Source organism: Leuresthes tenuis, unplaced genomic scaffold (genome assembly GCF_036924035.1).
Source record: "Leuresthes tenuis unplaced genomic scaffold, fLeuTen1.0.hap1 SCAF_16, whole genome shotgun sequence".
Taxonomy (NCBI): domain Eukaryota; kingdom Metazoa; phylum Chordata; class Actinopteri; order Atheriniformes; family Atherinopsidae; genus Leuresthes; species Leuresthes tenuis.
In genome coordinates this window covers 15,672,231-15,698,436 of record NW_027325370.1, presented here as the reverse complement: position 1 = coordinate 15,698,436, position 26,206 = coordinate 15,672,231, and the positions used below count along the sequence as shown (strand labels likewise).

Genomic DNA, 26,206 nt, shown 5'->3' with positions numbered 1-26,206 from the left:
TTATGTTCAAACAACTTTATTTCTACGCATCAATGGGAGTGATTAAATATAAACATCAATATGCTTGAATTGGGCATTTCTTTGGATAGCTTATTGGAATGTTTCTCAAATCTCTTTACAAATGTAACATCTCTTTATCTACTATGCAGCATTGGCCTAAGCTGTTTTTTTTTTAAACAAAGACGTCTCATTTCCTTTTTTCTTAGCACAATTGTACTTTTTTAAATTCACATCAAACCATCAAGTCTTCTGGTTCTGATATGAGTGTACTCCACTGTATCTTCACTGGAGCATTCATATTTTAAGTGTGCTGCTTGCGAAAGCATCATCAAATTAAAGTTAACTTTCTTTGCTACTGGCTTGCTCTTTGAAATACGAGTTTCTCAATTTTCCAGTGGAGACAGAAAGATTGGTAGCACTGCAGCCCTACAGTTAAGATACAGTGTGATACATGTGCAGTGGAAAAAGTCTGTAAAGTGGCAGTAAATTGCATTTGTGCATTAGGACAAAAAGCACTTCGGAGCAATAATAAAAGCCAGTAGAAATAACAAAATAGTCAAAAATGTAATGACAATGAAAAGCCATAGAAACACTACAACAATAAAAACAACAAGCCTTTTACATTTTTTGTGTGTGTGCTGACTGAATCCAAGTTATTAAGAGATTTAAAAAGAAACTTTTATTTTCAACTCTTGATACACTCCTGTCTGCAAATGCTATATTCTGAGCTCTTTCAGTTTTTAGGGTATAAAAGCTCCCCATGAGAATAGGATCTGCTGTATTACATAAAAACAAATATTGTACGCACTATAGACCAGAGGAAATTCAGTCACTTTCCTCCCAAATCATTTCGAACAAAATAATGGACACTAGAATAAAAAAAAAAATGAAAAAAAATATTATGTGTACATTCTTCTAAACTGCACGATTCCACTGTGTTTCTGAATATTTGTGTTTGTGTTGCTAATGAAGCGAGTTAAGAAAAGCAGTTATTCAGCTCCTGGCACCCCGTTAGAGTAGATATCATCCAGCAAATCATTTTGATTGAGAAAAGGTTTGAAATCAATTACATATTAATTTATATATGTTTAGTTTAGATATTATAAATGTTTCTTTCTGATTGCCTATTCAACATGAATATTGTATGACTGAGTAGAGGCTTTTTTTCTGTACATTCCACTACAATAAGGTGTGTTTACTTGCCTTAAAGCTTAATTTATCACTTAAAAAAAACAACAAATTTAAATAAAGCTGATCATTTGTGTTGCCAAAAAGTGACACATGAAGTGGCCTATGACATTCATCGGTCACAGTGGTGCATGGCTAAAGCATTCAGAGCCTCCATACGGCAGCAGATTGCACAAACATATGTCCATGGAAATCAAAATGTCAGCTTTTGCATTGGCGGTGATTTATATATGTATAAAAAAAATCTAAAAATACAAAACAAGCAAGCAAAAACTAATACATAAGCCGACATAATTACAGCAACAAAAGAAATTAGAACGTTATAATGGCACCATGATGATAAATGAATTTTCCTATTAGTTCTTATGAGTCCAAAAAAAGGGTTTTATTCTTTGCAAAAATGTACGTGCATGCTTATGTAAGTGTCAGAAAAATCCCACGTTTGCTATGTGCACACACGGCCCAATCACAAAGCTATCGAATTTGGTTGTTTTTTTTAGAGAACTCTAGGAGTTTTTCAGTTATCAGGTGTTTGTGCAGGTGGGGTTGGGAGCACAGCCATCACCTCTGTGCGTGATCCCTTCAGATGGCAGTGGTCTCCAACATATTAAGAATCTCCTCCTTCCCATTGGCGCATGCCTTGCTGGTCTTTTCCTGTTCGTTGGCTTTCCGCTGCAACGTGGAAAGCAGGTGGCAGTTTTCTTTTTGCTGGAAACATGACGCAGAGGCAGAGTGCTCTAAGCTGACTGTGGCACGGCTGGTTTCAGTGATGGAGGAGTTGGTGTGGGAGCTGAAGTGGTTGCTGATGACAGGTGCTTTTCCCCAGCCAGTTTTGCCCCAGGCAGACTTCCACTGAACCCACTTCCTCTTCATTGCTGTTTGAGCCTGTATATCAACAGTTTGTTAATTTCAAGTCAATTCCAAATATTGGTCCCATTATGAATTGATATCTTAAAGCATAAATCTTATTATTCTTTTTTTAAAATCATGTTTTCCCCTTTTCCTCCCTGTGTTATACAGTTTTATGAAGGCAAGGGGTCTGAAAAGGTCAAAAGTCCAAACGTTTGTAGTTCAGGCTCTTCTTCTTGGTACTGATGACATCACTATAAAATATATTTGCATAATGCCCATCTAGTAGCCTGTTTGGTACACTTTAAACACAAACCCACAGATAGTAAATCACAGAGAGACTCGACCTTTCAGATGGGTGCCTTAAAGAGAGAGGAGCTAAAACAGAACATTTCTGTCTTTTTTTCTTAGAATTCTGTTAAAATACTCAAGTACACCTGCAAAAGTAAAAAAAAAGTAAGCTAAATATGGGGCCTTTAAAATACTATTTTTAATGTTCTCAGTGAATTCAAATCAAAGCAGTTTGCAATGTCTTACATCTGCTGCATAGATTTATTCAAAATATCCAAAACATACCTCGGCGTTGCTGAAACAGAATATAATTGCCACCATCAGTCCCTACAAAGTAAGAAGGCATAGATAAAGCATTAATGCGGGAACCCAGTGTTATAGTAAAAGTGGTTAAAGTCTGTGTGAATTTGTTTAATACATCCATGATGAGCTGTGTTTAGACTCACACGTGCTATTTATTTACCTGGAAGTTGGAGAAGATGATCATGAGGAATTCAAAGATGGCCTGGCTGATGTGTCCCCCTGGCCTGTACGGCCAAAGGATGAACGGGACTCCGAGCAGAGGGATTAGGATGAGGGTGGCTCTCACTGCCTTCATGTAGGCTGTTGACTCAGCGCAGTGTGTCTTTCTCAGTTTGGTGATAAGAACTCGAACGATATTGAGTAGAAAGAACAGGTTCACCTGGATAAGTGGATCGTGGATGAATGGACAGAAGGGTGGGTGGTTACATTTATATTATGTTTGATGAAGATATGAATATTGGGAACATACCGTGTGTTATCACATATAAGCTTAAGAATAACAAAAACATTGGATTTCAGTATCAGTAAGTAAAGATAAAGAGCACATTGACCGTGTACATAGTCTCCATCTGTTTGCAGTTGGTTACTGAGTGAGGAGCTCGGTTTTAATTAGATAAGCTCTACGCTTGCATATAACTTTAGAATTACTCACAAGCAGTGCTGCTTGGATGGGTCCGTGAATTATGTAGACAAGCTGTGTGCTTGTGCTGATCCAACACCTGGGGGGGAAAAAAAAAACAGATGAGGTTCCCGTCTGCATTCCTTCGAGTTTTCACATGTTCACTAACATAATGCAAAAAAACAATGCATTGAAGACAGGGCATCAGGTTGGCAACCTCTCATTTGTACTAAGCTGTGGCCTTGGTTACCTAATGCCAGTAAGGGAGATCCAGCATGAGCTTACGACATATGGACAAAACCGTTAAACTACTCTTTGTAGATCTAAAATGAAGACGGATTCAGCAACTTTTCACGAGGAGACAGCCCAGGAAAGAGCAGTAGTCCAATTAGGTGCAGCCTGGCCGTCAAGGACACCACCTGTCAGCCATCTATGAATAAACTGCCCTGATGGACGCTTATCAAACATCTAAATCTGAGCAGCGGTGCAACTCCTAATGTTCAAAACCCTCCCTTTGGGCAGTATGATGAGCCTTATGAATCACTCACTTTTGACAGGATTGGGCTGAAATTTGGTTTGAACATCAACCATACGCTTAACCCTAAAGAGGCTGAGATACCTCACTTTACAACTTTGGTTTCCAGCCCCGCACCACACTGTTTTTGCTTCATGGTCGCTTGAAGTTTTCGTGGAGATTTTTGGCAAATTGAAACAAATTTGCAGTAGCTGAACATGTGCGGGTTTCAAATGGAGAACAGTGGTGTTACATCTCACAATGGTAGGGGGAGCCAAATTATCCGGTGTTACTTTAAGGATTTATTACCTTTCAAAATGTTTATTTTCACTAGTTTACTGCCTGGTGCTCTGGAATTTTGGTTCTGTGCTTTCTTTTTCACACGCAGAACTGATTTGGTCATGCATAAAAAAATGTATACATTCTTGTCTTTGGACTTTGGGGGAAAAAGCAGAGGACCTAGCATAAAGCAGTGCAGAGAACACGCAAAATCCGCACATTTCTTGTAGTTTCTACATGTATTTCTTGTAGTGAGACCACCATGTCACCCTTCTTGCATGCACAACTTATCGAATTATCAAATGACTCTTAGAAATGACAGAGATTTATCTATTTTAATATGATGAAAGCATTTGGTTGCAAGAAAGTGAAAACTAGTGGAGATATGAATCTCTGACAATGGAATGTTCTGTGTCCAGGTCACATGAAGGAATCCAGAGAAGAGATAAACATCAACCTGTGGTGCGGTTAAAGCGAACTGCATATGGCAACACAGCTCCTGTTGATAACTCCCTCTTAACTGTGACAATGAAAGAATAGTAAACACGCCAGATCTTACATGTCATTAAAGAAGAGCCCGCGAGCAACAGCGAATGTGATGGCAGGAACGATGGGGAAACCTGTGGACAGAAAAACAAACACGGAATCATCAGATCAACACCAGATCTCACCAGAGTCTCCGCTGAGGCTTCTGCAAGTTATTGTTGCTCGACTTGATTTGTTCTCTTGCTGAGGGTTAAACGTCAAACCAGAAACGGGTAACGGTTAGCTTAGGATTGCATAAAGAGTGGAAACCGGATTCATTTTTGTAATCACACAAATAGTGTTCTCAGTGCTGGGCAATACCAACCAGCTTCCATGTATACAATGGCAAGTTGTTTTCATTATATACTGTGCAGTTTTGCACAGACTAAACATATATAAAGCAGCCTATTAATTAGCTTTGCAGGTGAGTTCCAATAAGTTAGAACATAAGAACATATGCTGTGCTCATTGCAGGGAGGCTATACCTACAGATATAGAAAGATGAGAGCTTTAGAGAGACATTAAGATTCCCCTTTTAGTACATAAGAGCTGATTGAATGACTCCACAGACAGCCTCTATGTGAGAGCTTTATGTGAAAAGCCTACTTATCTGAGGACAAGTACATCTAGTTGTCAAGGTTACATCTTTGTGCTGAATTATATTAAAAAATGCTTGTTGTCAGTGCAACAAAGGCAGTTTGGACTAAATAGGCAAAGCTATGATAAAGAAAATGTAGTTGCTTTCATCTGTTCAGATGTACACATATGAATTCCCGTTAAATATTTAGTTGTTCATAAAGAAATATTACGATATTTATGTTTGATCTTATTTTGAATAATATCTATAAATGAAAGTGGTTTTATGACCTATGCAAAAACAAACAAAAATTCACTTACAGGATACAATAATGACAAAAATAACAGCAGATTCCAATTCCTATCAGGCATTAGGTAAGAACCCACCTTATGACCCACTAACTAGTATCTCACTCTAAGAGATGTTTGCTCGTCTTTCACTTTGAATGGGAGAATTTCTTTTCCCACTCTTCAATGCAGAACTCTTTGTCCTTATGAGGTATTACAAGTCAATACAACATCCGATGGGCAAATGGTACACGATTTAAGCATTAGTGAAATTTTGCAGCTGTCATGACATTTCTCCATAATGTCTGCTGACTGTATAGCAAGAAAAGGGTAGAACACATTTGTAGCGCACTTTTACACACTCAGCATCATGATTGTTGTGAGCCTCTGCAGCGTGAGCCCAGCAGAAACCACGAACCTGTCAAAAGAAACATGTTTAAAGAGCCGAAACCTTTTGACTTACCCCATCCCAGGATGTAGTACCAGAGGAGCTGTTGTTCCCCAACAAAGACGGCCACTATGATGAGTGTGTGGAGGTAGATGCCCTCACACAGCATCCAGAAGTAGTTGGAAGTGCACGTATACTGAGTCAGCACGGCCAGGATCTTACAGCTCACCTGATGGCAGCAAATCGTACAAATTCGCTCAGATTTAATTCTTTACAAGCTAATTCTACCCAACAAAATGACCACGGTGCATTTTTATCCCCTTATGAGCAAGTTGAGTTCACAAACTTTCCCAAAGTGAAATTCATCAGAGTAATAGGACGAATCAATGACTCACAGGGTGGCTGGCCCTTATGCTTTCATTACTGGCAACGGTGACTGAAAGAAACGTGATTGTAACGATGGAGTTCAAGATGAATGAGCAAAATGTGTTCTTGTGGAGGGAGATTCGCTGGCAGCTAAGACTGCTGGAAGAAAGGGACAGGTGGAAAAAGCAAGGGAGCATAGTTTAGTTTCAGTTTAGCTTCTCCGTGTTCCAAATGATTCTTTTCATATTCTTCATACTCTGTAACAGTTATCAAATGCCTTAAATGTTTTCCTGAAAACTGTAGAAGTGTTAGAAGTCACTGCAGACAGAAGAAAGCTCTCATCTGACTCACTTTGAATAGGAGAAGATGATTAGACTGATGATAAGGGAGACAATAGAAAGACCATGACCCACCACAGCCATGAAGTAGAGACTCATTGCAAGCTGTAGGGAAATATAGTAAAAAAAAAAAAACATAGTTTGATTAAGATAAATACAAGTACACAATTAGGTATATCTTAAACATGATTTTAATTCAAAGTCAAGATTCACACCAGCACAAGGAAGCAGGCAGTTTGGTTGCGTTGCGGTATGTAAAAGGCACAAAAGAATTCTCTTTCTGAGGATGCAAATGATCTCCTGGGTGGCCAAATATGTGGATGCACTGAGGTAAATGGTAACTGTTGGCTAATTTATTAAAACCACTATTGTGAATCCATCACACAAACACTAAGCCCATGAAACTGCAACATATCAAGATAGAAGCAGAACATTGGACTTTCATTTTCCTGATGCTGTGAGGAGTGCATTTTATTGCACCGCATTCATCTCTGAGGAAACGGCAACTCAAGGAGTGCAACCACAAGTCACTTGTTACTTGTTACAGGAGCAGAAATTGAAAAACAGCAAATTCATATATCCATGAACAATTAATCAAATAGTGCTGCATATAACAGCTCTTACCTAAAGACTCGTGGTTACAAAGATTAGGTTCACTTTAAGGAAGGGTGGGACTTATTTCATGTTAGGCTAATCCCAAATATGGGACAATTCAAATTTGGTTGAAGGCGCTAAACTAGTAGAGACTGCAAATCAGTCCCAAACATGGTTGAACAAAGTCCCACAGTAGTTTCACTGTGGTATGTTTTACCTTTAATTTGACTTTAGTGCGGGCCGTACACTGGGTGTAGTTAGACCAGACTCTGTTGCTCTCTGGGTGGTGGAACCACTGGCCATCAGGATTACACACTTTGGTGACCCTCTCTGTTAGAAGATATCATCAATCACGCAAACAGATTAAGTTGTTTGATGCTGTTTGCAATTGAAAGGTATGTGTACTCAAAGGGCAATTTGCACTTTGTTTAAGAAGCACAATATCTGTCAATGCAAACCAAAAGGACAGACATACATAATAAAGATGTCTGCATGTGTCTTTTAAGGCCTCACCAGTAGGGTCAAAGTCGTCAAAGTATGCGGGGCACATCTGCATGGCAGTCCCTGGAGCTGAATCTCCCCAACACATCCAGCCGTCCCATGTACGGTTACAGTAAGGTCCTACAGAGGGCAGCAGGGAGATGACATCCACATTAGTAATTAAAGATGTATATGTGTGTGTACAAGTATGCCTGTGGGAGACAATCATACCACCAGCAAGAGTTATAATTATAATGAAATGTGACAAGTCCGGCCTTCATTTGTAACTCTACCGGCAATCCCAAACCGGGGGAGGGTTAGAAATAAAGAGACCGAGATGTGAAACGTGTCACCTAATTCTGCCACGCTTCAAAACATCTTGTTTGCGCTAAACTATAAGTTTCTTTTATCAGATCAGATCAGCAAAAGCAAAAGCTGGATTCCCATATTGTGCAATACGTCTGAGCTGCTTTTACATGTCAGTGATGAGGGGAAGCATCGACATTTTAATTATGACTTGTGAGGAACGTATTGCTATCTGAACTGAGAAGACGTACAAAACTGACAGCATTTCCTTCCTTCCCACCGTAATTCATTTCATGAAGAGATTGTTGTGGCCAAGTTACAGAGAGAGACGCGGTGAGACTAATTCTCAAGCAAACTGCAAATGAATACGTTGGAATCGCATTCTCAAAAGTAGACACAGCTGTACAAAAACTGGGAGGCAACTTTCAAATGTTCTAATCGGCCTGATGGCTGGATTAATCATATAAATTATCTATTAAACAATGGTGTGTTGCATTTGAATAAACTGTGCCTCACCACATCTTGCCCACACAAAGCTTGTCAACAATGGACGGAAACCTGGCGATACCAGGTCGCACAGTTGCATGTTGGGAAACGCAGCACAGAATAACATTTCAAAGGCAATGAATGGGAGTAGCAGGCGCTGAGAAAGAGACAAAGGACAAGTTTCCTTTCATTGAGACTCACTTCCTCGCTTCCTCTCCTTTTCTGTCTCTTTCACTTCGATTATGCACACAGTGTTCAGTAGGACAACCAGAAAGGCATGTCTAAGGGCTAAATCTGCAGGTTGTTAAATGCTGCGATTAAGTATAATGCGCTTTATTGTCCTTGAGGGGGGGGGGGGGATTGCCTTATTATTACCTGTATGTCTATCGGAGGGGAAGAGCTCATACTCACTGTGGAAGATATGATATATGATAGTTCTGACCAATCAGTGATCCCTGACATGTGTTCATTTCCTCCCAAAACATCATCAATAACTGCATTATTAAGTAAGACATTTTTTCCAAGCAGTCCTTCTCTGTAGTTTAACTGTTAGTGCAGCATTAAGTTCATCTTACAGTTGTGTACAATGCAGCAACATGCTCCTTACTGTCCCCTGAAGCTGGAGAATGATGCAGGTTAGTGAGGTTACTGAGAACTGCAACAATAAAGGGAATGTTCCCCTAACCATCCACACAGAGCAAGAACCAGGCTTGGAAAATGTCAGTGTGGTTTAATACCCCATATTTGTTTAAAAAAAAACAACCCAAAGCTGCCTAACTTGAGCTTTTTGCTGGCCTTTTTTTGTGCGGCTGAACTTGGTGCCATAAAGCTGCTGTGAAGACTCGTTGAAGCAGATGCTGTTCAGAAAGGACATGGCCCACTTAGGAGTTGTTTTTGTATCTGTGTCATGTGGTTGAACACAGATTCTGAAAATCTACAGTCTATGAGAGAAAAACTGGATCCATTTTACACCAGCCACAGACGCTGATGCAGCTTCAGCTTCATCACCTTCTCCTGTTTGAAGCGGATCGTGGATTATCTTCAGGTAGCACTCAAACTGAGCCGCCAAGACCTGACGAGCTGCATCTCTAAGTTGGATGCCGGCTGTGTCGCTGACATTTTTCTGCGGCTCCTCCGCAGTGGACCCCACATCCTGAGGCTGGGACACCTGACAAACAGCATATTTAATATTTGACACATCTACAATGTACATTTCCAAGTGTCACCTTGACCTGAATGACTTCATTAAGCTGTTCTCACCTCTGTGCCCAGAGCCGAGGCAATTATCAGTGAGATTGTGAGGCTTCTCCACATGTCTCTAAAAGGTAAAGAAGAACAAGGACAGTGGCAATGGTGAATACTTAAAACCAAGTTAACAATCATATGTAAATGAATCACATACGGTAACCACACTCTGTACACCTCACTAGACTGTATTAGCTCATTAAATGTTGACTATTTCATAGATATAATAATCCTCGTGTAATCAGACCTCAAATGTTTCCGTCACAGCATGGTTTTATGAGTACACTGGGGTAAGTTTATTTACATTACGCGTATTTTCACATCAGCGAGGACAGGAAGTTCATGCTCCAGCAGTTATTCCTCTCTGCTGTCCACTCAGGGTCAGAGAAACAGATGTGTGTTTATTACTATTTTTGGGCGAAAGGGCAGGAAATTCCCTTAAAGGTTTCATATTTAATGAGCTAGCCTGCGACAGCAGCAAAGTCTCTGAAATGTACATGCAACAAAAAAGTGTTTAGTTGGTGTAAACAGGATATCTCAAGCTGTGTTCCTAAGTTAGGATGCGAATAAAGAAGTTTCACATGTGGATGATCGTAGAGTGTAAAGTCGAACTGTGCTGTCGGACTGTGACAGAGACATAACATGTTTATGACCACTTGGCTTAAATAATGGCTTAAAAAAGCAGTGTTAATCAAGAAAGCTTATTTTCATAGATTCTTTTGCGTAATTTCTGTTGAAGATGTGTGAATAATATTTTTGTATATATTTATATATTTTTTAACATTCCTGCAGGAAACAGTTTTAAGCTAGTATGGTAAAATGAATCAAACATTAGAAGCACGTGAAAAGTACGGAAGTTCTCTTTCAGCATCGTGCAAAAGAAGAACTTTTTTAGACCTGAGTAACAACAAAATTACTCGCATCTTTAAAGACAGTTGAACATAAGAGAGATGAAGAATTGAAGGGGGAAAAAAATGCCGGTGGGGTATCGGAGGTCGGTACTTTAAAAAAGTATGAAAACCCATTTTTTTCCTTTGTTTTTTTTATTTTTAAGCTGCTCTTCTTGGTCACAGAGAGGAGACTCAGAGCATGTGAATCTTCCAAATGCTGAGATTATAAAGGGAGAACAACAACAACACACAGCCCAGACACACAGTTAAATAAAACATGGAGAAACACTGAAATATCTCCAATACAAAAACTCTTTATTGTTGGAAAATTTAATGTTAAGGTTTATCTGCTCAAACGAATCAATAATTGTCTGCAGCGGTCAAAAGTAATAACAATGCCTTCAAATATTATTAAAGCCAAGTACATCACATCACAGTAGAGTTTCTGTGCTTCTTTGTGCCCATCTCAAGGATGTGGCCTTTGGGCCGTGACAGGATCGTTCAATACACAGCTACTGCCGAGATTAAAATGTTCTTTATTTCTTTTTCCAATTGGACAAGCAAGAAGACCAACTGTTAATTCCATAAAAAAAATGCATGCATGCACCTTAGAGAGCATGTCCCCGATTAGTGCCCAAAAATGGTGTCAAGTAGGATATGAGCAGATGTTGCTTCCAATGGCCAAAGTGTGTAAGCTGAAGCCTTTAAAAGCTACGTGAACTCTCCACCCCCCCCCCCAAAAAGAAACACAAAAGGGTTCCCCTCTCTTTGTGGAGGGTAATTGGTTTCTAAGAAGGTTGTTTATTCAGTGGAGGAAAATCTGGAAGGCTGCCTCTAGCAGATCACTCCTGGCCACACAAGAGGGTCTCAGATACACTAACATACACGTGCAGATCAAGAAAGTCGGACTGAAAACGTCTCAAAGGAGACATGAAACTGATGGAAAATACAAACTTTACTGGTTTACATGTAAGCTGACACTGAATATGAAGTCCTTCAGTGCACATGAAAGCCTTAACCACACCAATCTCACTATTTCATTGTTAATATTATCAATATTTAGACTTTGAGGTAAATATGCTGTCCTGAGGGAAGTCAAAAGAAGTCAAAGAGAGTGAATTTCAATGCCACGCTCACGTTTGATCATTAGTTACGAAACCAGCAGCCAGTCAGCTTGGCTTATCAAAAAAAGGACTGAAAAACAAGGCAAGAGCAAGATGTACTGCAGTGCCAAAAGCAACAGTGAGTTAATATTGAAGATGACACGTGAGACACGTGCCATGAATATTACAGGAAAGCTGAACTCTACTACATCTTTAAAGCTGCTGCAGATTATAGACGAGATGCTAGTACTGTTGAGATTCTTTTTGTGATCTAAAGTTCAGTTGTTTGTATAAAGTTATAGCTGAACTCTACTGTATAAAGTGAGTTTATGCTGGAGGATTAGTTTTGATTGTTTGTGGGATTCGTCACGGCTTCACTCAAAAATAAAGCACATTTGAAAGAGAAACTCTGACGTTAATGACTCTTTAAACTACTTCCCTTCAGAACACTACCACACAGCCACAGGCCTTGGCAGCCTTTTGCAGACGTGACAAGTTGCATTGTCCCTGGCGTACGTGCATTTCATTAAGAACAGTACCAGAACATCTTTTCCTGTGGACTGAAGTTGAAGTTTCTGTCAGTGACGACTGCGACACACACAGTAACAACCACAAACATTTTGAATTGCAATTCCATTCGTCAAGAACCAAACAATGATTGCTATTCTATCTGTTATGTACACAGTTGCCTCCAGCAATGTATTGTTCCCAGATCAGGACATTGTAATCCCAAGGACTAACACACTCTCACATTATAATACCTTGGCAGTCCTCACTGTGTTTCATTGTCAGCAACGCATCTGTGAATTTCAGCCACGTAGTTTGGTTTGTCTTTGTTTTATAGTAACAAAAGTTGAAGCTGCCGGCTTAGTCACGTTCTTTGTCCTTATCTTTTTGTTCCTAAGGTCATTGCTTTCTCAGATTTAATTGAGGTGATCCATAGAAAGAACACGGACTGATTTAAGTGAGAAAGATGCAGAGACATATCCCTGCAATATGAAAACAGAGCATTATTTCAGCTTTGTCACGAAAGAAAAAGCTGCACAGACTAATTCATGCGGCTCTTTGCACCCAATGAACAAAATTTCATTTTCAATTATACTTTTGCCATCCAACAAGTGAGAAAAAAAATAAATGAGATAACACAATGACTTTTGCTGCATGACAACCCTGCACTGCTTTTCTTTATAGATTTGTACCTCTGGCCCCTCCCTATCAAACACAAACTGGCTCCGACCTGATGTTTTTTTAAATTCAGCTCGGAACCATTAGGATGAACAATCATCCTTTGGTCAAAACTTTGATTTCAAGGAATCAGACAATCAAATTAGATTTTATTTTTTTAAATCACTAAATGCATATGTTTCAAAGTCAATGAGTTATCCTTTTTATAGTTGTGACCTCAGTATCAGGAGGGATATCATTAGGGTTTTATTGATATCAGTATCAGTACTCATACAGCTAACAGATGGCAATACTTTTTGATATTTATATCGATAGAACTCTCTCATTTAAAGCGCAACATAAAGACACGTAAAATTTTAGAAAGATTCTACTTTATAATTTATGAAACACCTTTTAAAATTTGGTTTGTGTGGTTGAAATGAAGCACTTTAAGACAGAAATCCAATGAGCAGCTCTACTGAAGCACGAAATGGTGTCCATGTCCTTTCAAAAACCTTTCCAGGAAGCCACACCAGGCGAGATTTATGCATACCTTCACTGGTGCAGCCAATGAAGCCCACGCACCAGCCAGAGGCCAATGAGGATGCAGAGAGGCGTAACGGCATCAGTGAAAGTCACCATTAACACACCTGTGCACTACTTGTACTTAGTTCACTTTGTTGGTTTTAGTTGTAATACACTGACCTATGATCTGCATTAAACGTGTCACTGCACATCAAATGTTCTTTGTTCATATGGACTGACATGAGCTTTTTGGGTGGCTACCACTACACCTCACAATGCTCAGCTCGCCATCTCCTGCTGCAGCTTCAGCCAACATAGCAGGAAGTAAGGAAGGAAGAGAGTTTCGCCACGGCTGTAGAAAACACTCGTCAAACCTGACCTAATCGTGATGTTGGCAGCTTTGTCATCATCAGGCCCTACTTAATAAACACAACAATAACAAGGAATTTGTTTTTTTTTTGCCAGAATGGAGAGGTCCTATTATAGAAACAGGTCAAACTAACACATTCAAACGCTCACACACACACACACACCTCACCATCTCTTCCTCACATTGCAACTATTTTGATGTCTATTCTTCTCCCCCACCTCTGTTTCACTTGTTTTTGTTTCTTAGAAAGTCATCTATGTGCATTTATCATAATCTCTCTTCAGTTAGTTGCACGGCGGAGATTAATCGCTTTTGTTTACGCTGAAATGACCGGACCAGCATTGACCTTTGTGAGATCAAGTAATCTCTGTTTACCACCATGAATCATATGCAAATGAACCAAATGAATCAAAACCAGACCGATTAAGAACATTTGATCAAATCTCAGCAAGCAGTTCCATACACCTGGTGTGTCACAAAAATACAATTCTGTGAAATGTGGCTATCTATATTATTTGATTGGTAGTAGTATAGCGGCAAAATAACTTGTTCACATTCATTTTAACTGTATGGCTTTTCGTCTTCCCAGCAAAGCCGTGTTTATTTGACTGGTCTTTCAAACATTTCCTCTAAAATTCTAATAAGTTTCAAATTAAGCACGAATAGCAGCAACGCCAAATTAAGATAAATCTAGAATAAGTATCCGTGATTGTTGGCATCTATGTTGATAATCCCTCCCAAGGGCAATATTTTCCTTTAAAGGAGACCTGATTTCTTTCTGCAGAAAAATGTTTAGAAGGTCTGGGGGCGGTCATTGTCAAACTGGAATGTTGGTCTGGTTACAGCTGTAGAAACAAACTGCATGTAAGAAACACACGTGCTCAGGTCAGAGTCTGTCGCGCCATGAAACGTTACTGGGGACTATATCACATACGTTGAAACTCTCATGAAATAATTCAGAGGTTAAACGTCTGTCTATTTAGTGAAAATAAAAGTGTCAAAATGTTCAGGATGTTCTAATTAAGGAAAAGCGCCTAATGTTCCCATGTTCTTCCTTAAACTGATCTTGCAGGAAGGTAGCTCATACATTTCTCCTATATTTGAAAAAGATAATGACTAACTGTCAACAGATCATGTAAAGGACATGAGAATGCAGTCTGACAGAGACTCTCTTCAAACAATAATCTCACAGTGTTGCTTTGGCCAGCGTTCAACCCCTTCATTTCCTTCCAGTGTTTATATATCGCCATGCTGATGTCCTATTAGAAGTACCCAAGGAGACTAAGTAGCCAACAGTGACACCCACCCTGCAGTCATGACATCTCTGGTGATGAGGAGCTTTCTGAGGCTCATCATTCATCAGGCACAGCTGGTGGTACTGACACAGTTGTCTTACACCCTGCAAGGTGAGGTGCTGCCATGGTGGTGTGGTTTTAACAATGTTTCTTCAGCACTGGCACCTACACACTTGATGCTTTCACAGCATTATCTGGATAAACAAAAATCCTTACTTTCTCTTGGAGTGGATAATCTTTACACAGTTGTGTCAGTGACTGAATTAATGAACAATCTGGTGACTCTATACATGCACCCACCCTTTGTAGATGGATGAGGCATTGAGCAGAAAATGAACAGACAATAGAAATGTGACACATAATTGCTGTTAAGCCCATTATGTCTCTTTCTTGGCTCGAAGCTCCAAAATAATTGGCCATCTTTTCACTCCCTCTGGTTCCCCGTGGTGTTTCTGGTATTTCATCTTATCTCTCAGACACCCCCATCTGCATCACAGCAGTCTGCAACTGTTCATCTAAGTAGCATTTGTTTAAGTTCTCTTAAAAGGAACATAGTTTTATGATCAAATCATTTAGTCACTTTTGTTCTTGACAGCAGCAGGAAAAATTCAGATTTTTACTTTTAGTCCTGGCTTAGATCTGTGTGTCTGGATGTTCTTAAATTAGTTGCAATGCTTGTTGTTACAGTGTCTGCTACAAGTGTCCCTGCAGCCTATATTAACAATCCCTTAACTCTGTAAAATTGCAAGAAAACACAACAAAAACGCTATGTACCAAATTACTCAGGCAATAATGACCTCTAAGGTAAACATATGCAGTTTACTTAACTGTATGTCAGGAATAACAAACCTTATTCTTGAATAGAAAAAATAATAATAATTGGGATTTTCCCATCATTCCAAACTGATGACCAATGACAATGGCTGCAGTCATGGAAAAAAAATAAGTGTATCCAAATATGCAAATTTGGTAGTTCACTGGAACACTGGAAAGTAAATGAGCTTTTTGAATCTTTTTTTTTACCAGCAGAGACCCATAGACATCATTTTATATGCAAATTTGGTAGTTCACTGGAACACTGGAAAGAAAATGAATCTTTTTGAATCTTTTTTTTTACCAGCAGAGACCCATAGACATAATTTTAGTTTGCCGACAGAGTACACGATGCCTCCCATTCATGCAAAATGGAGGCAGTTTCTTTTTCATTGTAGTTGCACGCATTTTGACACCAACTTGGGAAACTTCTTGTCACATATTATGTTTGAAAACTACAACACTTGTAGATGCAATCTTAAAGTCATCATGTAGGAATTTATCTATTTGAAATAAGTTTGAGAAAAATGCCAGACTCAAAGGCATCCACAGCAAGCGCACGGTATTGCTAAGTTGTTGTCTCTTTATTTTCAAAGCATTTCTTCCCAAACACAGATAGCAATTACAGTGGAATCTTAAAAACGACACGGTCTGCACAGTTACTTGAGTGGGGATTTTTGTCAGATGATGCTGCGGTTATAAAATTAAGTTTTTATTCGAGCAAAGTTTTTGGTTTTGATCGGGCTTCCATGTAAATGTGCTTACTGAGATGCAAGCTTCTACACAATTGTCTACTAAAAAGACTGAAATGCAATGAGCTGCGTTGTGCTGTCTTCCCTGTCCAATGTTCTGCTGATTAAATCACTTCTGTTTCTCTCCCCCACATGCAGCCCACTGTACATGTTATAATGAACATTATTTGGAGGATGCCCAGGAAGAATTCTGGGAAAAGTAGGAGATCATAATTAATTTAGAGGGAGAGGCAGTTTGAGGAAAAGTGGGCGATAGTTCAGTTCATCAGTAAATTACTTGATTCAATCACGAATAACTGTTTTTTTTTCCAAGCTTTTGTGAAGACTATCATTTTACACATCCACACAACATAAATTAATTCCATTTTAATGCTTAAAGAAATTGTTCCAATCTAATCAATCGTAAAATTCATACTCATCAGATAATGCATTAATCTGATTTAAAGTGCAAGACAGTGCGGTTTCACAGCTAAGTTTAGTTCAGAAGCTCAGCTGGAGCCTGAGGGGAGGAAGCCGTAATTTGTCTTACAGACAGTGGATTGTGTTCTGGTTCACTGGAACTCCTCTGTGACTTGTTTGTTCCCGTCAACGTTGTTTAGTGGTTCCAAATCCCATCCACTGGTTTTATTGTTACTCCAGTAAATGCTCCAAAACAAATTGTCAGCTATGCTTAAATAAAGACTGTTTGATGAGCATTGAGCGTTTTTAAGAAAATATGGGCACTCTTGACTTTTGGTAAGGAGGATGTTAATAGTCTTACAAGGGAAGTGTTTCTGATTCCAAGGTACCTGCATCCCTCCACCCTTTCACCCCTTTTCGAGTTCTCGCCACACAGAGAAGAGTGGATCAGTTCCAGGAAAAACAATTATTTTTGATCAGGAAACCCCTTGTCATTCCAGGGACATTAAATACTGCTGTTTTGTTCAAGTCTGTGGGATTCCTGAAATATGTCCAAGGTGTCTTTTGGTGTTTGTACCTGATGCATCACCTGCAGCAATATTAGGTAGCAACAGCAAACACTGCAAACGTCATTCTGGAGTGAGTCAGATGATTTCCTTGTTTTAATTAATTTGCTCTTCTCTTTTGGTTATATTCACTCTGGCATTTGTTTTTGTTAGGTTTAGGCATACAAAGTGCTTGATCAGGCCTTGGCAAAACAACCTTCTGGTTAGAAATTGACACAAAAAATACTTGGCATGTTTTAGGAACAAAATGCTTGTTTAAGTTGGATGGTTGGGGATAAAATTCACCACTTTCTAACATGAAACTTTAGAGCATGTACAGGAACACCTAGGCCCATTTGAGTTTAGTTGAGTGCATACATGCAGAGTAGTTCACTCCTGTACCACATTATCTGGGTGTGTTAGTCTGTTTATGTGACTCTTGACTTTGGTTTCAGTTGGACTAACAAGTTTACATGCACTTGAAAAGTCTGGTTTTGATCAAATCAATATATTTTTTTCCTAGTGATATGTAAATGTACTTACCATACAGACTTGTCTTTAAGTTACTTGAAAGGTGATTTTGTCCGGTGATGCTGTGGTTATGAAATAAGGATTTTATTAGAGCAGAGTGACAGTCCGGAAACGCTTTAAGTGACAGCGAGTTGACACTTAGTCTTGATTGGCTAATATTCTACCGCTATTTCTGACACCTTTAGCTGTATGACAAAAGACACGAGAAATATGTGAATGAGATCAGCTTTATTGCAAAATACGGCTGTGTAAAAATGAACTTTATAAAGTTATATAAAATAAAGGCTTAGGAACATGTACAGAGGCCTATTATTCCAGTTGAGTACTTACATCCAGGAGCGAAAACTGCATTTTCTGGGTGTGTTAGTCCATGTTTGAGCAGCTCAATGTTGTGTGATTTTGGCAGGACTAACATGGTTACATGCATTTACATGCAATTCTGGTCAGAATAACAAATGATTATTGTTTTTCTTGTGTCATATGAACACAAGCGAGGAATTTGGCTATAGGCTACTTGTATTTACAATGATCTCCCACAGAGAAAGATAGAAGCTGCAAAAAGTCTGGAACTTTTTCTCTCACAGTCCACAGCAATACAGTGTTGAGCATTCTTTGGTTGATAATTCGATTTCTTTGCTGTCCATGTACACTGGCACAACTCAACTGTGAGTGTAACTGCTCTGTATTCACATACAATATATGACAATATAAGTTTGGTAATACTGATGCAGCAATATGTAAAGAAATTATAGATGACTATGTTTAAGCTACTTGATTTACAACTAGTTAGGCCAATTAATCAGTGGATATCAGTCAAGAGGGACCTGCAAAGGGACCTTCAAAGGGTCATGGAATAAACCTGAGGGAACGCTTGAAAACAAAAGTTATTCTTAAATGTTCTTTTGACAGAATTTAGCTTTCCATGATCTAAAAGCAGAAACTTCCACCATGTATCAAAACAGCTGCTTAACAAGTGATTTTGGCTTATTCAGCAACTGTCTTGTTAAGAGTCTCTTAAAAATGCAACTCTCTCAGTGAAGCAACTCTAGATTTTCCTAAAATTCTCTTGGCCAAGTTGCTCTTGTAACAACTTTTGTAAAAATCAGACCGTCACGGCTCTGGCATGATGCAGCTCTCCAGAGGCACATGTGTGAACGTGTGTGTTTTGGTTAATGCATGCGTGCATCTGCTCACACACTCTTCCCATTTATTTGTATTTCACTGGGGAAACCGCAGAAAAACACAACACAAACCATTCCTCTACCATGGGGAAGGCAGAGGAAGGATAAAGGTTCAGGAGAACGCTATTATCTTCATCTGTCATCCTGCGACCACTTCCTCCCTTCTCCCTTTCCACTTCTAAAGAGTCCAACAGGTTAAAAATAAGCCATTGTTGCATACACACAAAGGGACATGGAGGGGACTTTCATAGTGAGAGGATGGAGCTAACATTCTCGTTTTAACTTTTTAAATGCAAACACACACAAGGTGAAGAATTGGGTCAAAAATTGGGTATCTGGAGAGGATGCGTGTGACTGTCTGCAGGAAGGTGGTAATTATCATAACACTAATAAGGACAGTGTAGTGGTAAGATTGCCGCCTTTCATGTGGTTTGAATCCCGCATGAAAGGTACTACCCTCCAGTAGGGGTCTTTAGGCAAGACCGACTGCCTGCCAACCTGGGATATGAGTGTAAGTCGCTTTGGATGAAAATGTCTGCCAGAATGCATAAACATAATTCCCAAAACCTCTCTGAAAGGGGAGGTGTTAACATAAATTTGTTATCAAACTGCATGTAAAAGCTAGTAAAAACAGCAGCAATAGAGTAAGCAAAAACTAGTGCAATGAGGCTTTCGGGGCATTGGTCGAAGCATTTCAATGGTCATTTGCAAATGTTTTGCATATCAGTGTCTCAGCAAGCTGCATATACAGGACTTACAATCCCATCGTTGGGGAAGTGGAGGCTATTCAGTGCAATAATTCTGTCCACTTCAAAAATCTGTTAAACAATCTTTTACATACCCTGGAACAGCTGCAATGTGGAATGTTTGAGTAGGTTTATAATCGCGAAAATATTACTATTGTAGACATTCCATTTTTGGACAAATTTAGAGCCTTCATATTACTTATTCACAAACCCTATTCTATAACATTTGCTAAACTGGCTGGATACATAGTTCCAGAACAATGCCTTTGCCATGAGTGGGAGAGGAAACTCGAGTGGACTGCGGTCAGTGGTTTTATACTACTTGGCTTAGAGATGAGTATAGTCTACATGTTAAAATAAAAAAAAAAGAAGATGTAAAGCTGGTTGTTCGTCATACTTTTGTTTGACAAATCAAAACGCCCTAGATCCAAAAATGGAAAAAAATAAAAATAAAAAATGGAAAAATATCACCTGGTCTAACAACAAGTGAAGTAATACCACACATTATACTTGGACATTAAATTAAATATGGCTTTGCTCATGGCTTTGTAAGTTAGATAAGCAGTGACACTGTTGTGATTTCACCATTAAATGTAAGGCTGTGGGTTGACAGAACAGACCATATGCAGCAAAGAATACCTCTGCTGTTGTTGAATAGAAGCCAGGAGGTAATTCCCCTTTTTGAAAGAGTGAGGTTTGCTGGTTTGTGTTTACTGTGTGAAAATGACTGTCTCTCACTATAATATTAGGCTGCAACTGAACATGCACAACGGCCTTTTTTCTCCCTTTATTCACCAATTCACGATCTACTATTCAGCTCATTTTTTGGAGAAACGTACAAACATATTGTGGAACTGAGTTATTGGGCCATTAAGTATTGAACAGAGAACAGAGAGGCTGAAGGAATGAGGTATCAGTGTGCCTGAAATAAACAAAGCTACCATATCTACTCTAAGCTATCACCAGTTGACATTTAGTCCTAATGGGCTGCTTTTAAAGCACAATTTACAAGACATTTAGCAGTCTGGCATAAAAGAAACGGAAAAATATGTGAAGGAGAGCAATTTAGTTTTGGAATTTTTTTGAGTTTAGTCTAGTTAGGCATGTACAGAGAGGATTTATTCAACCCCCAACTAAATTATCCGTTGGCCTTTTGATATATTCCTTTCAAGCCGACACGGATACAGCTTTCTTTTGCATCAGGTTTGAGGTCAATCTATCGCTGATATTCCTCTTAGCTAGCAAAGGAGGGAGTCACAGAAGTGAAACAGTCAATTCACGTAAGGGCAAGCTGGCATCATGGACCTGTCACTCTAACCAACGACTCTGTCGTTACTCTGCTGATTCCGTGACGGCGATGCGGGGTTGAGGCACCACTTTTTGGTATGCGTGAATTACCAAAGAGGAACAGTTGTGGATTATGCAAGATATCTTTTTTTCGTGCAAATAAGATGCAACCAATATGAGAGCTCTGACTTTGTATGCCTAACATGTTTACATGCATTTTAAAAGTCTGACTTTGTTCTGACTATCACAATATTTTTCTTCTTTGGTCTTATGTAAATGTGCTGACTAATCTAGCCATGTTTGACACCTTTATCCTACTAACAAAATGTTCTGTCTAGAACTTCTGTTTCCTGAAAGAGACTGAGTTTCATAAACACTAATAAAGGAGCCGAAAGGAATACAGTCTGATAAACCCAACAGGCGTGAAAACTACATAAATGTACTGAATAAATCAATGGAATCAGTCGGCAAATAATAACATAAATAGCTTGATTGTTGTGTGAGATGAACTGTCTCTTGAAGATAATTCTTCTGTAAGTGTAACAATGAAATAAAGTAAAAGGATATTAAGCATAACAAACACAGGCAGGTCGACAGAGATCATCGAAAGTGTTTGGCTCACTGTGTGTTTATAGGATGTTCGGTATGTGTGTACTGTGAGCCAGTAATTCCCTCTAAAAATGTGTTCTATGTGGCCTTGAAATTGAAAGTGGATTGACTTAACTTTATTCCACATTACTTGCTAAATTGTCACAACTCAACCTTGCTGCCTCAATAAACTGCCGGCACTGCATAGTTCTGCAAACCACAGATACATATCAATGTTTTTGAACTGAGAGGACATGGACACTTTGCCAAGATGTGACGTCGCACCATAATGCTCTGAATATAGTTTTATACGTATGAATTTTTTCTTGGATATGCAGAGTTGTGAAAGGGTGTATCTTAAGGGATACGATGTTCAATGGTCTCACACAGACCTTGAAACATGGTCTCCAGGAAAAAGTTTCTCCTAATCCACAGGCTACTGTAGCTCAGTGGTTTGTTCCCCAGCTCAAGTGTTGTAGTCGCCTTGGGCAAGCAAATAAACCCCCACATCGCCCCAAATAAGCTTGGTACTCTGTATATAGTGTAAAAAGTGTAGAAATACTGATAACCACTTGTAGAGTAAAAAAAGTGCTGTATCTACTGATAGGTTTGAGTGTGTGTGTGAATGGGCAAATGATAATCATTTTAAAGTGCTTTGTAGGACATAGATAAGAGTAAAAGGTGCTATTTAAGACTAAACCACTGACTAATTATATCACCTCCAATTTCCTCAAAGAGTCTTTCCTGCTTTTGCATCATGTTGCTGAAGCATTTATTTTCTCATCAAACGTTACCGGGCTGGACACTTGTGGATACCCGGGCCAAAGGGTTTAACTACTACACAACTGGTTTCTGATCTGCTCTGGTCACCAACAACTCCTGAGAAAAAAATCTTTGTGGCCTTTAGCTTGCTAAGCTTGATGTTTGAGGCTGCATGTTACCATTGCCAAAAACTAAGACAGTGAACTGGGCTTGAACGTACTGTAAATATGTGACAAAGCTAAAACACACGGCTGAGAGAGGTTATATAGTTCAACGCAGCTGCAGAAATGGGTGCTAATCCTCTGTATATTTGTCAGTATAGTTGATCCTCTTCATATCATAGATATCTATGCCTGATTCCAAGTATGGTATTGAAATAAAACGGAAAAGGGCATGACTAATTATCTTAAAAATCTATGTGCTGACCAGATTTGCAGAACTTTGAAAGCCTACAATTAGTCAAAAGACAAAACCCTGGCAAGCAATGACACTTGACATTTGGATGGTACTTGAGCTTACAGGCAGGGAGCTGACTGAGGGGACCCCCTGCACTTTCATAGCACAGAAGCTTTGCATGCAGTCTCCATGTTAAATATAAAAAAAGAAATAAACCGAGTTGTATATAATGTACTGATGGTTTATGTATCTTCTGCATTTGCAAAAGAATGACGGCATATCTTAAATTCAACCCGGTGTAGCATTTTTAGGTCTTAAGCTCAGTGGAAAGTGGTCTCTTAACAGTGTCTGATCCCTGAAGAGGATCAGACCGAAGAGGGCTAGTACACCAGCAGCTCCAGGATTTACAGCAACTGAGCTGTCCACGAATGACTGATTACGGACTTCATTATGTTCACATAGTTGGAACCAAAAATAGCTCCTCCAGCTTGAACATATGCCATGACGTGGAGTTTTATTCCTTATTTGTAGTTTTTCTCTCCAACTTGACAATAGAAACACAATAAGTGTAGAACATAGAAGAAAGACAGTCCCCCATCTCCTTAGCTCCTCCACACAACCAAAAACAGACTCACCCACCAAACAGCTGACTACTGTTACCACTAAAAAATGCTTACATAGAAGAAAAAGAACACAGATGCAGAGAAAAGTACGACAGCTTTAGCAGTTTTTCCCATTTACCCTCTATTAGTCAATGTGGGAACCAGCACACCCTGACACTGTTCTCGGTTATGGTCAGCCTGACACCACGTTCACAACCAAATCATCGACTTGGATTCTGTTTTTGATCCCGCAGCTCATTCATCTCTCTGAGGTCCTTTTATTGTTTGCTTCACTTCAATATGAGACAAAATGTTTAAAAAAGAAAAGAAAAGTAAAACTCATATTTTCTATCTTTTAAAGAGTGGCCAAGCTAAGTATTGTCGTTGCTTTATAGAAAATAGTACACATTTTATGATTTCTTATCATGCGAAATGGCTATTTCCAGGCTAACAACAGCCTCTGCACTCCTGCAGCTATTATTTGCATACAGAATAGAGCCCAACATGTCAGTTATCTACCACTGAGGCTAAAATAAGCACAAGTTTTTTCACGTATTTGGAGAGGGGATCGTGAGAGGGGGTTGCTTGTTGGCTTGCTTGTGTTATGAAAACTGGAAAGCAAGTCGGGGGTTGGGACCCACGTAGCGTCCAAAACACCTATTAATATACTGATAGCTTCCTGGCAAGAGCAGGCTGTTCCAGTCAAAGACACACAGGGACACTAGTGGGGTGGGAGGTGAAAGTTTCCCACGAGCAGAGTCAGACTGGAGAGACCAGGAAACATTCTGAGGTATTCAAATGTCAAGCTGGTCTGAGATCAATGTCTTGGGTGTGAGGATTACAACTTCTAGTTATAGAGGGTAATGGGTATTCATGAGGAGGCTTCACTCAAACGGCAGTTAGCGTAGATTAGAAAGGAAAATGGGTAACAGCCCCTGATGGTGACACAAAAAAAAGCTGCTTCATAGAGAGTCGCTCTGACATAGGCTTTGTATAAACAGTACTTAGATGGGTCTCGCTTTTAAATCCTTAAGGCACAAAATGAAATCACTCCAAACAAAGACAGCAGTTCTGCTAAACTGCACAGAGTTGTCTTGTGATTGTTAATATGCATGTGGAAGTGCATGAAAATCACCCCAGAGAAATGCAAATTCTATGAGTCAATAACAAAGCAGTTGTTGAATACAATTTCAGATAGGCTTGTGGGCATTTGTACACAATGCTGTATATTTCCTTTGACATCGCAAAGAGGATGAAAATGAAAAGACACTGGGGCAATCCTCCTTAACTTACATTTTTGTTATTTCATTAAAAAACATGTTATATTATGTTATATGTTAAATGTTAAATATGTTATATGTTAATCTTATTATGTTAATCTTATTGTTGATTGTCGTCTTCGCTTTGAATATGTCCTCCCAGCACAACTCATGCTTAACAGAATGCTGCTGTAATAGAAAATGATTATTACTTAGTCTTAAATAAGAGGAAAATGCAACCAACTTCTGTTAACTGACGCCAAAATGATTTATCTTCACCATTACATTTTCCTTACTTTTTACATGTTGGTGGCTTACAGCAATATCCCTGACGCTGACCTAGAAGTCCTTCTCCATCTGTTGTGTTCAACAAATAAATGGAGATTACCACAACAATTCTTTCTGTTCATATTCTTAGAAATATAACAGTAGAATCGGTAATAAATACAGCTTCGCGAGTAACTTTCCCTTAATCCACATCGCTCTTTGCTGATTTAAACAAAACCACACAGAAATCAGTAAGAAACATTTCATATTTAACCTTTAGTGTGCATGGAACTATCAGAGATACTCTGCTGATTTTATTATGCTTTATAACGATAAACAGTCCAATACTTCAAATGGAAATTTACAATGGGTTTATTATTAGTGAATTTTGAACGCTTTTTCTTTAGTTAGTTTAACTACTTACGCTACTTCAATCCTCACAATTCATGAAATGTTTCTTGGGTAGAGCATTGCTACAGTTTTTCCTTTTCATATGAATGAAGCAGCGTTACATTCTGAGTTATATGGACTCATCTTTAAACACAACTTTCAAGTGATAAGCCTCATAAAACCATAGCAATAAATCCTGAACTATTCTACATAGAGCTCTAATTTGTGACTAACCTTTTTATTTGAGATGTCAAACGGTCTTTCCCTCCAGATGCCCCAATGCTTGCATGATCCGAGGGGAGAAGCGTCTCATGCTGTTCTTCTATCAACACTGACCAAACCCTTCCACTCAGCCAGTAGTCAAGTCAGGCAACTTGCTTATTTCCTGTTACCACTTTCAGAATAAAGCATCCAAGAGCAACTGCAAGTGAATTTGAACTAATTCAATTTAATTCCATTTCATGAAAATGCACTTATTGCTGCTGTTTTGCAGTTATGTTCCACTGTTTGAGGTGAAATTTTCAGATGTTTTCTTTTTACATCATCTCAAATCCAGTAAACCAGCATATTGTTAAATTACTAAATAGTTATATATACTAAAGTTATACTAAACTCATACATTAAACACACTGGAAGTGCTATATTTACATGTAAAATCTGAGGTAAAGGAGACAATAGTTAATTACTTGGTGACCTGCAGCCATAT

General features: G+C 39.0%; 1 protein-coding gene across 1 annotated transcript; it reads right to left on the bottom strand.

Moving 5' to 3' along the window:
- Positions 1-25,843, bottom strand: LOC140272143 (calcitonin gene-related peptide type 1 receptor-like). The gene is made up of 13 exons (XM_072367493.1): positions 25,735-25,843; positions 9,651-9,708; positions 9,399-9,558; positions 7,632-7,739; positions 7,336-7,448; positions 6,538-6,629; positions 6,216-6,345; positions 5,896-6,049; positions 4,603-4,663; positions 3,284-3,350; positions 2,792-3,010; positions 2,614-2,655; positions 1-2,073 (listed from the first exon to the last, which is right to left on the bottom strand). The coding sequence occupies exons 2-13, from the start codon at positions 9,702-9,704 to the stop codon at positions 1,771-1,773; spliced, it is 1,503 nt and encodes a 500-aa protein (XP_072223594.1). The 5' UTR covers positions 9,705-9,708; positions 25,735-25,843; the 3' UTR covers positions 1-1,770.
- Positions 25,844-26,206: the final 363 nt, after the last annotated feature.